Raw genomic sequence first — 14781 nt, 5'->3', positions numbered from 1 at the left:
GCATTTAGACCGACGTCTCCAATAAGAGTGTGAAGAGTCTTAAAATCACCAGGAATCTTTTTGATTTATCTGGTCTTACTGCAAAAAATGAATCCGTGTACACTACTGTTCAAAAGTTTGGGGTCAGTAAGATTAATACTTCAATTCAGCAGAGACACATTCACTTGATAAAAAGTGACAGTAAAGACATAATTTTTTTTCATATATTTCTCAAATAAATGCTATTCTTTTGAATGTTCTATTCATCTATGAATCCTCGAAAAATGTATAATGGTTTCAACAGAAAGATTAAGCAGCTCAAATATTTTCAACATTAATAATAAGAAGAAATGCTTATTGAGCAGCAAATCAGAATGATTTGAGAAGGATCAAGACTGAGGACTGGAGTTGAACTGGATGCTGAAAATTTAGCTTTGACATGACAGGAATAAATTACACTTAAAAATATATTACAATAGAAAACTTTTCTTTTAAATTGTAATACCATCTCACATTATTTCCTGTTTTTACAGTATTTTTGATCAAATAAATGCAGCCTTGGTGTTTTTTTTAAAGACTTTTGAATGGTAGTGCACATTATAATTGTCTTCATAATCTTTCATCAAATGTAATAATAACTTTCTCAGTCTCTGAAATAGCTGTCATATTCTACCCCTGCTATAAGAGACAACAAATGCAAACAACATCAATGGTTTGTGATGCTCCAGCTGGTTTGAATCATAAGGAATGACTTGCGTATATTGACCATATCTGGCAGTATTGCTGACGACGCACACTTGCATTTGTGAATAATTGACGGCAACACACTGATCAATATAAATTCAATCAGAGCACTTTAACACAAACATCTTCACTCGATACTGCCACATCAATCTGATGTCAACACTAGCCACGGCTGACAAAAGAGTTTCTTAAAAGGGGGGAAAAAATGCATCTAAACATCACTCACCCATTGAGATGTTTTTGTTTTTTTACGTCTTCCTGTTTTTTCTCTCGGCGTGACCCTAAGCAGATGTGGTGTGTGTGTTTGAGGCATGCTGGGTTGCCCGAGTCTGCTGGGAAACATGACAGTTTGCAGGGGCTCCATCTGGATCAGAACCCCTCGCAAAATGCCTAATCAATCCCATGTGCCTCTGCTTCAAATTCACACACGGATGCTGTCTGGGGAGAGCGTGATGGAATGCGTGCATCTTTGACGCTTTCTGCGTGTCTGTATGATGGAAAATATTGTGTCTGTGTGTATGTTTGCACTGCTGATCAATCCTAGCGACGGTGTCTGAGAGTTTTTGACGTGTCAAACAGTTGACGCTCTAAGGATTTGACAAGCAAAATACAGCTTTACAGTGTAAAAGCCACTTTGTAGCATTTTTCTATCCATATTTAAGTTACTAAGGACTGACTGAAACTATTATCTTGCTAATCACAAATAAACAAATAATAAATAGGTAAGTAACACTGATTTAAATTAAAATGGATATGTTATATAAGAAAATAGTCAACAGAGACACAAGACACTTAAACTAGCATAGTATAGGAAATCTGATGCCTGAGACAACAATCATACAGTCAAAAATATCTGAGCAAAGAAAAACACAGACTGACCAATCAGAATCAAGTGTTCCAGTGATGCATAGTACATCAATCTTATTCCAAAGGTGAAGTGTGTAAATTAGCCTAGAACTGTACCACAGCGCTAGCAAGGCCAAGGTTGTGGGTTTAATTAGTCAAGAAAACAGGAACTGAATGCAATAAATACCTCAGATATAATATAACTAGTAATATTTATTACTATACTTTATACTTTATCCATAATATTAATTAATACATATTAACAATGAATTTATTTATTTTTTTGGAGTTTTAAACACTCCTCTGATCTGCTATTGGTTGGACAAGCAGATATTCGCGCCCTGCAAATCACTTACACACTTCACCTTTAAAAGAAAAAGCGAAAATCTAGTTTTCAATGATGAAATTTCCCCTTTAAATGTGTCCACTCACAGTGAGTTTAACAAACACACAGGTGCACAGGCTGATGTCAACATGCAAGAAACAACAACAACTGGTTGATGATGGCTGCAGGACACTGATGCATGATGGGAAATCAAGTCCAACAGACTGTGTGGTACCTGCGCCAGAGTCATTCTCATCACACTGACCGCCGATGGCTCAATGTCCACCAACTGCTGCATCGAACTCAGAGTCTGAGCCAGAGAGGAGGGAAAGATGGGCGCACACACACACACATCATACACACAAACCACACATCACACGCGTGCGCGGTGGGGTTAAGAGAGGGTTAGAAACAGACTGTTAGAGGACAGGAAAACTACAACAGGGTTAGAAACAGCAAAGCAGTCAGAGAGATGCTCAGAGATGTAAAAGCTAACAAACACGATATCTATTAACTACTGAACTATAAGAAGATATAAGGAAGAGAGAGAGAGAGAGAGAGAGAGAGAGAGAGAGAGAGAGAGCAGATGCTTTGGTAATTCAACCTTAAAGTTAGTTCTGGGATGTTATTTTAATAATTAAACACAGATTGATTAATTGTTAATAATTTAATTGATTCAGCTTATTGATGGTTAATTAATCAATATTGTACTGCGGTTCGCAATCATTCTAGCAGTTAGAGGGGAAAAATGTCTATAAATTCAAATCATGTTTTAGATCCAGATTCCTTTAGTCATATTAATAAATTAAGTTGAAATAAAGTAATAAAGAGAAACTGCAGTTACTAAGCATTGCTAACGTTTTAGTTCCAATACTGTAATTTCATAAAGATTCTGTACATAAATTATAGTGAAAATTGGTAAAAACTGATAATTCATTAAATTGATTTATTTTAATTTTAACAGTTAAGAAAATTCTAGGATTGTAAAATTAATATGCAATTTTTACATAAATGCTTCAATAGACAATTTGCTTCAATAGAAAAGTCCCCAAAATAGCACAAACATTATGCCAGACAATAAAAAAAAAAAAAAGTGGTTTTAGAAGCCAATATCTTTTAATTCATTTACTTGGAAAAGAAAAGACTGTCTGGTGTAGATTTATTTGACTGGGATGGATTGATCACCATTTAGCTTAAAGAGCAGTAAGATAATTCTTTATTAATAAATTTACAGCATGGATCGTGGGTACTGTACTAAATTAGCATGATAAATTGTCATCAAGTTAGTTATGTCATTTAAGCACTCAAAATTGAAACTGAAGTTCAAAATAGGATAAAAGAATACAGAGATATTAAGAGGTTAATGAATGGTTAAAATAAAAAAGCTACCAGGAGTTCGAAATCAATCCCAGGCTAAAAATCAATCCCACTCGAGCAGAACTGTAGTTTAACGAGAGGAACGTTCACAAAATGAGTCGTGATTAAAGCTCGAGCAGACACAGAAGAGAGTTTAATCAGCGGGATGTTACTTCATCATCACAGGAACAAGAAATTCTGTTCCCAGAGACTCTCAGATGAACCAGGCTAAAAATAGAAGGTGATGATGAAATTTGTGAGCTTTTTCGGTGCGGTTGTGAAGTATGTGTCGATGACGCTGTCAACGATGAATAAAAACTGAAACGTATGAAGACCATTTCAACTTTTAAATATAGGAGTAGAGATAAGACCAAGAGAAGGAAAGGAGGAGAGAGAGAGAGAGTTGGCTTGCTTAATAATGAAACTAACACAGGTGGATTCCCTGCCATGAGATAGTTTAACCTGAATAAAATTCAGTGATGAATTTGTGATATTCATGTTCCAAAGTTATTATATGACTGAAAAACACATTTTCCTGTACACATACATTATTGCTGAAAGGTTTGGGGTTAGAGAGATTTTTTATGTTTATGAAAGAAGTCTCTTCTGCTCACCAAGGCTGCATTTATTTGATCAAAAATACTGTAATATTTTGAAATATTATTACAATTTAAAATAACTGTTTTCTATTTGAATACATTTTAAAATGTAATTCATTCCTGTGATGCAAAGTTGAATTTTCAGCATCATTACTCCAGTTTTCAGTGTCACATGTTGATTCAAAAATGATCAAGAAATATTTCTTCTGTTCAAAATAGTTGTGCTGCTTCATATTTCTGTAGAAAACTTTCATGAATAGAAAGTAAAAAAACAAAAACAAAAAAAAAAACATTTATTTGATATAGAAATCTTCCTTAACATTATAAATGTCTTTACTGTCACTTTTGATCAATTTAATGCATCCTTGCTGAATAAAACTATTAATTTCTTTCAACTGGAAAAATAAATGAATAAAATGAACTGATTCAAATGTATGAACTTGTAATATAGGAGTTCTTGATTTGTCTAGGTGCAGTTTATAAACCTGAATGCATGAAACTCACTGTATCGCTGTCGCTGGGCTGGAACTGGAAGTCCTGTGCTTTGTGAAACACGGGATTCTCCTGCAGGAACAGCTGTTGGTTGAAGTCCTGCATCACCTGGACATAAAACATAACTATTTAACAAACATGATGCAAGAGTATTTGACAGGTAAAATGTCCTTTTAAAGGGAGAGTTCACCCAAAACGGACCTTCTTTTGTTCTGTGGAACATAAAAGAATTTTAAGTCAATGGAGTTCAATGTTGTTCGGACCTGAATGTTCAACAAAATATCTTCTATTGTGTTCCACAGAAGAAAGAAAGTCACACAGGTTTGGAACGACATGAGGTTCAGTAAATGATGACAGAAAGATTATTTTTGCGTGAACTATCCCTTTAAGAGCATGTGAAGGAAAAATCCTTGCGTAACTCTCTCTCTCGCGCGCACACACACACACACACACACACACACATACGTCACAATAGTGGTATGTAAAATTAGACCCCCTTGGCTAGTGAAATAGTGCTCAGCCAGATGTGCTTATCAGCAGAGTGGAGGAATGATGTGTGTGTGAGGGGATTTCTTCATAGGGGAGCCGATAATGAGGAGCTGGCAGAGCGAATCTATTTCTGGGAAGGAAGAGGGAAATTGAGGGAGTGATGAAACTAAGTAAGAGGAGAGAGAGCATGTGTGACTCACTCGACTGGACTTCTCCAGGAGGAACTGGAAGGTGCTGTGGATTGCTTGAAACGCTTCCAACTCGGTCCGACAAAAGGATATCAGATAATCCTTCACATGGTCGTATACGTTCCCCTCCAGACCCTAAAGAGAGACACACACAGACAGAGACAGACAGATCACACACTCTGTGTTTGGACTGAATGAATAACAAATCTCCTCGTGTTTTCAGAAAAGGTCGAGGGTACCAAAGAGAGAAATGTGAATGACAGACAGAATGATAGAATGAACAACAGAAAGTACAACAAACAGAGTGAACGGTAGACAGAATAGAAAAAAAGGGGGAAAAAAGGCAGACAGAATGATAGAATGAACAACAGAAAGTACAACAAACAGAGTGAACGGTAGACAGAATAGAAAAAAAGGGGGAAAAAAGGCAGACAGAATGATTGAAACAAATGATTAAAGACAGATAGAAGACAGACAGAACACCATGATAAAAGAATGACATGGAATGAAATGGAAAGAACGACAGATCGAATGACAGACAAACGACAGAAATAATTATCAATAAGAATGACCGAAATAGAAAAACAATAGAACGATAGAAATAATAATATATAAAATGACGGACAAATAAAATGATAGAATGAATTTAGACAAAGTGGTAGACAAAACCAGATAGAAAGAACAACAAAAAGAATGACAGAATTAAACAACAGGCCGATGAAGTGACAAAAGACAGACAGACAGACAGACAGATAGATAGATAGGATAGATAGATAGATAGATAGATAGATGAAACTGGTGCATTTGCAGACAAACACATCTGCATTAAAGACAGATAGAAGGACAAACGTCTCTCTTGTCTCGGCCCCCTTGTGGCCAAAGCTCAGGAACAGACGCCTGTTTTCTCTGGACTGAGAGACGCTTGGATCAGAGCAGATTGTTCAAACAGCAGCAGCTGCTGGGAAAGGTTAGCCAGTTCAGATTCCAAGGCCTCAACGTGCAAAAACAAAACTCGAAACCTCTGCTTTCCCCCTCCGTCTCCCTCTTTCTCTCTCACAGTCCCTCCATGTTCACTAGTACTGGGATGGAATGCATTTCGAAAACAGACTTTGATTTGTACGACTGTTTGCTGCGGGTGAGCTGGAAATTATACTCTGGGTCCACTGGGTTACGGCAGGTACCGGCGCTGTCAGGAAGCACATGGGTGTCGTATGCATGAGAGAGATGGAGAGAGAGAGGCTGTGCTTCCTTCTGATAGGGTCCCGTCCACCTCCACCCACCAGACTGGCTCAATGCGAAATGATTCATTTCCTATTCTTTCAAAGGTGCGGAACATCTTAAGCTTCCTGGTTTTGTCATGACTGCGCATTCCCAAATGTGGCTCTATGCGTGGAAAACTATAATTCACGTGGCCCGTGGTTAAGAGCACACCAGGACAGACGCACAAACACACACATAGACACACAACACAGGAAAAGACATAAAGCAAACACAAGCATCAGCTGAACAAACACTTCTGCTGCATTATAAATGCTTCACTTTACACCCCAATGCCTCCTAGAGGGAATAAATGAACCACACACACACACGCACACACGCACACACACGCACACACACTAAGATTTGGTATGAACCTGTGGTGCACATTTAGCACAAACCATCTGTTGGCTATAAATGGAGGCTATTAAATTCACAAAAAGTTATTTTTATACAATTTTACAGTAAGTCTATAATTTGATGTGTAAAGTCAAGAAAATAATCAACATAACTAAATTAAATCATTAATTATCAATAATAATCAATACTCGTTAATTATAAAGTGATGTATTTAATTTTCAAAACTACACAGTAAAGTTTAAATGTTTGGTCTTTGTGAGAATTTCTTAATGTTTTAACATACAGTAAAAACAGTAAAATAGTGAAATATTATTACAAATTAAAAAATTTATATTTTAAAATGTAATTTATTCCTGTGATGTCAAAGCTGAAATTTCAGCATCATTACTCCAGTCTTCAGTGTAACATGATTTTCAGGATTATTTAGAACAGCATTTATTTAAAGGGGCCATGAATTGAGAAATCATATTTTCCTTGAGCTTTTGACATAAGAGGTCATCATACTATAAGAATATCCTATAAGTTTCAGAACCGAAAATTTCCTTGTTAGTCCAAAAACAGATTTTATTGAAACCAATGTCTGAAAATGACTCGTTTTGGAATGTGCCGATTTATGACTTCATAGAGATTTGAAAGAGCTCGTCTGCAGAAGAAGATCAACGCCTACTTCTACATCGTTACCACTGTCGCTTTATAGAGATGACGAGGAAAGAAGAGGATCACAGGACTAAAAATAACATTACCTTCCAAAATATCCTAATGCTAGGAATGTGGTTATTTATTTTCAACAATGTGAATGTCTCAGTTAAGCATTATTTATTTGTATTCGGTACATTTTACAGTGGATTCTTTGGTAAATCAGTCACAATTTCGGCACAGGCTTTGCAAACAGACTTTAATGATATGGACTCAACAGTAATGCGACAACTGGTAACTGTGTTAATTTTAATGCCTGATCTGTGACCAGTGATTTCTGATATGTAATGATTCATGTACGGTTATTGCTGTTTATGTGTCAGTAAATCAAAACAGTGACTAAACGGTCAACTTTGCATTGTTTCTCTTAGTAGGATGAAAATAATCTGTTATTTAAACTGTGATTAAATTATATATAGAAAGCGGTCAACGAAAGCTCCCTTTACAATCTCTGGAGCTGTCAATCAAACAGCGCAAGTTTATCAGTGACTCTCGACAAAACTCTCGTTACAATCAAGTTAACGACTCTTATTTACATCGTGTTTGCACTGTTAGTTATATTGAAAGCATTCATGCGAGTGCAGAAATTGAGTTATATGACGAGATCACTGCATTCATGCGCGCAACATGTCTGTGATCGGCTGTAATGCTCATCACTGCAACTTTTTATGCCACGATCTAAATATAATGCCACAGATCTAAATAGTATGCTATAATCTACACTTTTCACTATTAGTTAACCTCGACAGCTGAAGTAGTAAAAACATGATAAAAGTTTCGAGAGAGTTCAACATGTAATACGTAGCTATTTCCCATGCAAATATGTCAGCCAATCACAGCAGTGGGCGTTTACACTGAAGTATCACAGTAGACACACTCCTTCAAACAGAGGCTAAAATCACGGTCGGAAAAATGCCTTTTATTTCTAAATTATGACAATTTTTGATGTACAAATCATACTAACATTATAAGTGCAACCCAGGAAAAATAAAATAATAAAACAATGCAGCACATGACCCCTTTAAAATAGAATATCTTGAAACATTATACTGTCTTTACTGTCACTTTTGATCAATTTAATGCATCCTTACTGAAAAGTAGTATTATTTTCTTTCCAAAAACTCTTACTGACCGAGTTTAAATAGTGATTTACATGCTAAGTTCACTTCAAAGGAAATTCTGTCATCACCCTCACATTGTTTTAAACCCATAGATACAAGTCAGTAATTGGCCAAGAGATAAATGAAAAACAATAATATTTGACAAAAGAGACATTCTGCCTAAATGTCTCCTTTTGGGTTCCACTGGTTCGGAAAAGATGAGACAAGAAAACGATGACAGAATTTTCATTTTTGGGTGTGCTACTCCTTTAAGCTCTCAGCAGTCGTGTTGTTTGTAGATATGTGCCACATTTTCTCAGAGTTCAGTAAATGTCATCTTTCTATACATACCCAAAGCAGAAGAGTGACACAATGCTGATGGTGTTTGTATATATAGATGCCGGCTGGTTCACACGCCAAAACAGGAATAAGAGCTAAGAATACATGCGAAACACGCATATCTCACCTCTTTCCTCACACATTTACAAGTACAAAACAACACAGCGATGACAACACTGCGGGGAAAACCCACTACCAATCTTGAAAGCAGAATTTCCCTTCTCTCTTTCTTCCCATTTTGTGCCGTTAAACATTTAAGACAAAATCAGGACTAAAAGAGAAACCTACTAAAATATAGATACACGCATATCTCCCCTCTTTCCTCACACATTTACTATCTATATACATATACATTCACCGGCCACTTTATTAGGTACACTTGTTCAATCACATGGCAGCAACTCATTGCATTTCGGCATGTATACATGGTGAAGACGATCTGCTGAAGTTCAAACTTAGCATCAGATGGGGAAGAAAGGTGATTTAAAGTCCCCAGCAATCGATATTGTATCTCTTAAAACTCATCTTTGATCACCAAAATTACACATTTAAAAAATGTTTCCTTTGAAAAAAAAATCTTCATGCCTTAAAATAGCTTGAATGTAACTCTACACCCTTGCATCGTGTAGTATACATGGATCCATGGATATGCAAATTAGCCCCGCCTCCACTCCACCATCACACTAGCTCAGAGATCCACTCGGCCAACTTACTGAGGTAAACGCTGCACAATAAAACACATAACGGTAATTAATATGATTAGCCTTTTGCTTGACTATGTCGTCAAACAGCCAATAATGTGCTGCTAATGTTACACAAACCATGTTCCCGTTCGCCATTTCAGAGTCAGCTTCCTTCTAACAATCATCAGAAACGCTTTGAACAACTCAGAACATCAGTAGAGAAAGGCATATAGTTCATCATACAATCGTAATATACATCATTCACCCGCTTTATTGTTTTATTGTGTGGAGTTTGCATGTTCTCCCTGTGTCAGATCCGGTTTCACCCACAGTCCAAAGACATGCAGGTTAGGTGGATTGGATAAGCCAAATTGTTGTATAGTGTGAGTGTGAATGTGTCCCAGTGCTCTCAGTGCTGGGTTGTGACAGAAACCTGTGTAAAACCTGTGCGAGAAGCAGACCCAGCAAATGAGCGGGAATAACGCTAAGAAAGAGAGAGAGGTATTGACTTATGAATTTGCACATGGTTTCTCTTAAAGCAAATTAAAAACAACACATAAACATATAAACAACATAAAAACTTAATTTTCACCACAGGGGAACTTTAAGTGTTTTTGAACAATGCATGGTTGTTGTTGCCAGATGGGCTGGTCTGAGTATTTCAGAAACTGATGATCTGCTGGGATTTTCATGCACAATCATCTCTAGGGTTTACAGAGAATGGTCTGAAAAAGAAAAAATATCCAGAGAGTGGCAGTTTTGTGGGCGAAAAATGCCTTGTTGATGCCAGAGGTGAGAGACGAATGGCCAGACTGGTTTGAGCTGATAAAAAGGCTAAAAAAAACACTTTCTGAAGATGAGCATCTCAGAACGCGTCCACCCTTGAAGCAGATGGACAGCAGCAGAAGAACATTCCGGTGACACTCCTGTCAGATAAGAACAGGAAACTGAGGCTACAATTTGCACTGGCTCACCAAAATTGGACAATAGAAGACTGGAAAACCGTTGCCTGGTCCGATGAGTATCAATTTCTGCTGCAACATTCAGATGGTAGTGTCATAATTTGGAATAAACAACATGAAACAATGGATACATCCAGCCTTGCATCAACGGTTCAGGCTGCTGGTGGTGTAATAGTGAGGGGGATATTTTCTTGGCACACTTTGGGTCAATTGAGCATCATTTAAACACCACAGCATACCTGAGTATTGTTGCTGACTATGTCCATCCCTTTATGACCACAGTGTACTCATCTTCTGATGGTTACTTCCAGCAGGATAACGCAACAGCTCAAATCATCTCAAACTGGTTTCTTGAACATGACAATGAGTTGATTATACTCAAATGGCCTCCACAGTCACCAGATCTCAATCCAATAGAGCACCTTTCGGATGTGCTGGAAAGGTGAGAGTCGCATCATGAATCTGCAGCAAATGCGTGATGCTATCATGTCAATATGGACCAAAATCTCAGAGGAATTTCCAGCACATTGTTGAATCTATGCCACGAAGAATTAAGGCACTTTTAAGAATTAAGGCAACCCGGTACTAGCAAGGTATACCAAATAAAGTGGCTGGTGAGCGAGTGTGTGTCAAGACTCAGCACAAGCAAAAAGAAATGTTTCAGGCTTCTCAATTATTAAATGAATGACCTTGTATATCTAGTTAATATGCGCAAGGACACCAAAAATACATTATGTATCTGTAAAGCACAGGAAATGTGTCAGCAACACATAAGAACAGTATTCTGACCTCAAAAAGGACAAATTTCAACAACAAATTTCTCTTGAATGCAGGCCCCATAGACTTTAATTGGAAGTGCATTACTATAATTGCGATTTCTCCTTTTAAAATAAATAAATAAACCCTAAGGGACAAGTCAACATTATTTTCTGTGGTAACTGACATCATGCCACAAATACTGTTCATAGAGCCTAAAAAAAATACAATGCAGAAAAAAAATAGAAGTAAGATAGGAAAACAGAAGACTAGCATTCCGTAAATCTGCCCTGACAGCAATGGAATATATATTAAAGAATATGTCTAGAAATATGACAGATGAGACTACTCTCGTTAATAATCAAGACATAGATATAGAGCTACAGTATGTTGACCATAACCAAGGTTATGTCTCAGCCAATGGGAAATGATGAAAAGGGCTGTACTGAGCCGGTCTTTCGGCAGCTGGGTGGGCCTGAAGCACTGACTCTCCATCCATCAATAATTTAAGCAAGATTCTCTCAGATTGCATTCATATCGCTCGGAGTCAAACATGAAGCGGGTGGAACACAGATGATGTCCTCCGGTAAGAACAGGAGGAGACTATGAGTTCGGTTCTGAACACAGTGACAGGACAAAGCTGATAGAGACGTACAGTATGAGACGTGGTCAAGTGGAAATATGCAGAGTAAACGCTCATCTGGTCTAATCACGAGCAAAAGAGCAGAAATGAGAGAGAATGATTTAACCAATAGATACATCAATCTGGTATAAAACTTCTGAGGAAATTACAAAATGGTTGATATATGCAAACATGTGACCTGTGAAGTAGATCGATGATTAATGCAAACAAGGTGGAATAAAATAAAGTTTCAAATAAAAGAATAAACAAACCAACCAACCATAAAACATTATAAAAGGACCAAATCAAAGAGGTTCCTCACACCATTGGTGATGGGGCCCTAAAAAATATAGTTAATGTATTCAAATGTCCATTCTAAAGGTGACATCTTACTAAAAACATTTTCCAAAAAATATCCCAGAATAAACCTGCTGCCTAATGGTGCTTTGGATAAAAGCATCTGTTAAATTAATAAATGTAAATGCAAGCTGCTTGGCAGCTGTAATTAGTCAACAGTTAAGCTAATAGTTGAACTGCAGAACACAAACAATGATACTGAAAAATGTTCCAGTTACAATTCATTCAGTCTCGAACTTCTCTTTAAAACTTTTGACATAAAACTCCTAATTTCTAATGTAACAAGCATACACTCTGATGCCAGATTTAGAAATGTTTGCCCAGAGGTTGGTGTGTATCTTTGGGGATGTGGCGGTCATCTTGGCAAGCACATTCTCCAAGTTATCTGTTCCCAATGGTCTAAGATTAAGAAGGATGTTGAAGAATTCAAGAGAGTTTGCATCACTAAATAAGGCCATGACTGGAGCTACTGTCAGTCTGTGGAGATGAAGCAAAGATTTATACTGGCACATACATCCACTGACCCGATCACACAAGATCAGGAGCGGACACTTGTCATATTTCAAGCCCTGAATAATTGGATAAAAATATCTTTGCATACGGGCTCAGGCGGTGCATGAGGTTTGATAAGGTCAACATGAAATCAAAATGTCCCCATTTACGGTCCTAATACATGTTCCTGAGTGCACAATTCATCAGTGCACATTATTCCAAAAGGGAGAGAAAATAATCATCTTCATCTCTTTCTTCAAAAATTAAGAACCTACTCCACCTCCATTTCCTTTTCAGGTGATGTCACTAAGGGGTCAAGATTTGGCTGGTTGGCACAGCCCTGTTAACACCTGCTTAAATCCTACATATTTCATTTTTTATTAAAATTTCTTATTAAAATGTATTAAAATTTAGACCAAAATAATATAATGGAAGGAATATACATACATATATACATATATATATATTATACATATATATACATACATATATATATATATATATATATATATATAGTCTGATTTATTGGTTAACATCATTAATGTGACGATGTAAAAGTTCCTGCTTCAAATGCCATCAATAACTTTTTTATAAAAGAACAAAACATGGGATTGTGTCAATTTTGTTTACCAAAATGAATACACATGCCAACAAAATTCAAGATATGATTGCAAAAAAGAACTTTTATGAGATCTTGCTTTTTATATTATAGCATAATTATGATATAATTAAGCAGTATCACAAGAACAAGAGAGCTGTTTTCACGAATATGGTCTGGTCTTGACTTGGTGTCAATTTAGATGGTCTTGACTACAACACTAATATATTGACTACAACATAACCAGCTATTAATATTTCGTTGATTCTCTCGTTTTTGCATGTGTTCATAATTTCTTTGTATGACAGCCTGGCCAAAAATTACGTCCGCACAATTTGGCAGGTTTCATTGCATTATCACAAATAAAACAATTGAAGACTCCAAGAAAAACTATGTAATACGATTACAAAATCTTTAACACATTTTTTATAATATTATTTAAATAAAGGGTGAATATGTATATTCTCCATCTGATGTCTTTGACGTTGCAGCTCAGGATAGTCACTAGTATTGTTTGTGACTGGACTATACAGTTTTCATTTGGAAATAAAATGGGTTGCAAATGCGATTTCATGTTGACTTTAAGTTAGAATAGAATAAAAAGTACCATTCTTGTTCTCTAAGCTGTGCTAAAGTCCCATGAGCGTAGAGGCGCTGTGCTGTGACCCTGAGAGCATGAAGCAGAACGGAACACATACCAGACATGCTTCGATGTTCTAGCCAACTTCTGTCTATTACACACACAACCAGATATGCTGGACCACAAACACAAAACATTCAATTGCGTAATCACGCATTACATGCATTTAACATCTGTACAAGAGAGAAACAACAATACTGTCTCCAGTCAGAGAGTGTGTTTACATGCACAACACAAGGCTGATAACTACCACAAATTAGCTTATTATAAATACCTGAGGAGATATTATAAAACATAAACAGACTGAATACGTCACCGGAATGGTGGTAATATAGTTTTTACAACTTTTAAAAATGTGGATGTATGCAAAAATACTTAGTGACATAAGACTAGATGGCTCTTGACCAGTTATAAATGAGCAATACTGGGCAAGGAAAGAAAGCATGCAGATATTTCTCTCTGTGAAGGAGCTTTTTCCTGTGAGGAAATCTACACAGGAAGTACATAGTTTGATCTGCACATAGATTACATCACTGTCTGCCCCACTGTACTAGATTCATGCCAACAGACATGACTCGTGTAAAACGGTTCAAGACATGTGCAATACTCCACTAACAACACTGAAATCATGAAAATCAAACTCTAATATTTAGACAAATTAAGTTACGCACTGTTGACATGGAGCAAACTCCACCCAATAATGAACAACCACGTTCATGATTTAATCAAAGCAAATTTCCTTTTTACTGAAGAATTCATTATGTGCTTTAATAAACAGTTACTTTAATAAAATAAAATAAATATTAGATGAAAAACTTACATTTAAAAAAATTAAATAAACTTAAGTTCAAGTACTAAAATTACTAAAACTGAGAAAAAAAAGCAAAATAGAAAACAACTA

The 14781-nt window shown here is 36.5% G+C and overlaps 1 protein-coding gene across 2 annotated transcripts in view; it reads right to left on the bottom strand.

Annotated features, from left to right (window-relative positions):
- The window catches only part of fchsd2 (FCH and double SH3 domains 2), a 102695-nt gene that overhangs the window by 16654 nt on the left and 71260 nt on the right, over positions 1–14781 (bottom strand). The window contains exons 9-11 of one of the 2 annotated variants that reach the window (XM_079873545.1): positions 5031–5153; positions 4354–4449; positions 2130–2204 (exon numbers count right to left, since the gene is read on the bottom strand). In XM_079873545.1, the coding sequence (XP_079729671.1) occupies positions 2130–2204; positions 4354–4449; positions 5031–5153 (294 nt within the window). The remainder of the gene's footprint in view (positions 1–2129; positions 2205–4353; positions 4450–5030; positions 5154–14781) is intronic. The other variant, XM_079873544.1, reaches the window with a different exon arrangement.

The sequence above is a fragment of the Squalius cephalus genome (genome assembly GCF_949319135.1).
Source record: "Squalius cephalus genome assembly, chromosome: 6".
Lineage (NCBI taxonomy): Eukaryota > Metazoa > Chordata > Actinopteri > Cypriniformes > Leuciscidae > Squalius > Squalius cephalus.
The sequence above is the reverse complement of the archived record's forward strand: the minus strand, read 5'-3'. Positions and strand labels throughout refer to the sequence as shown.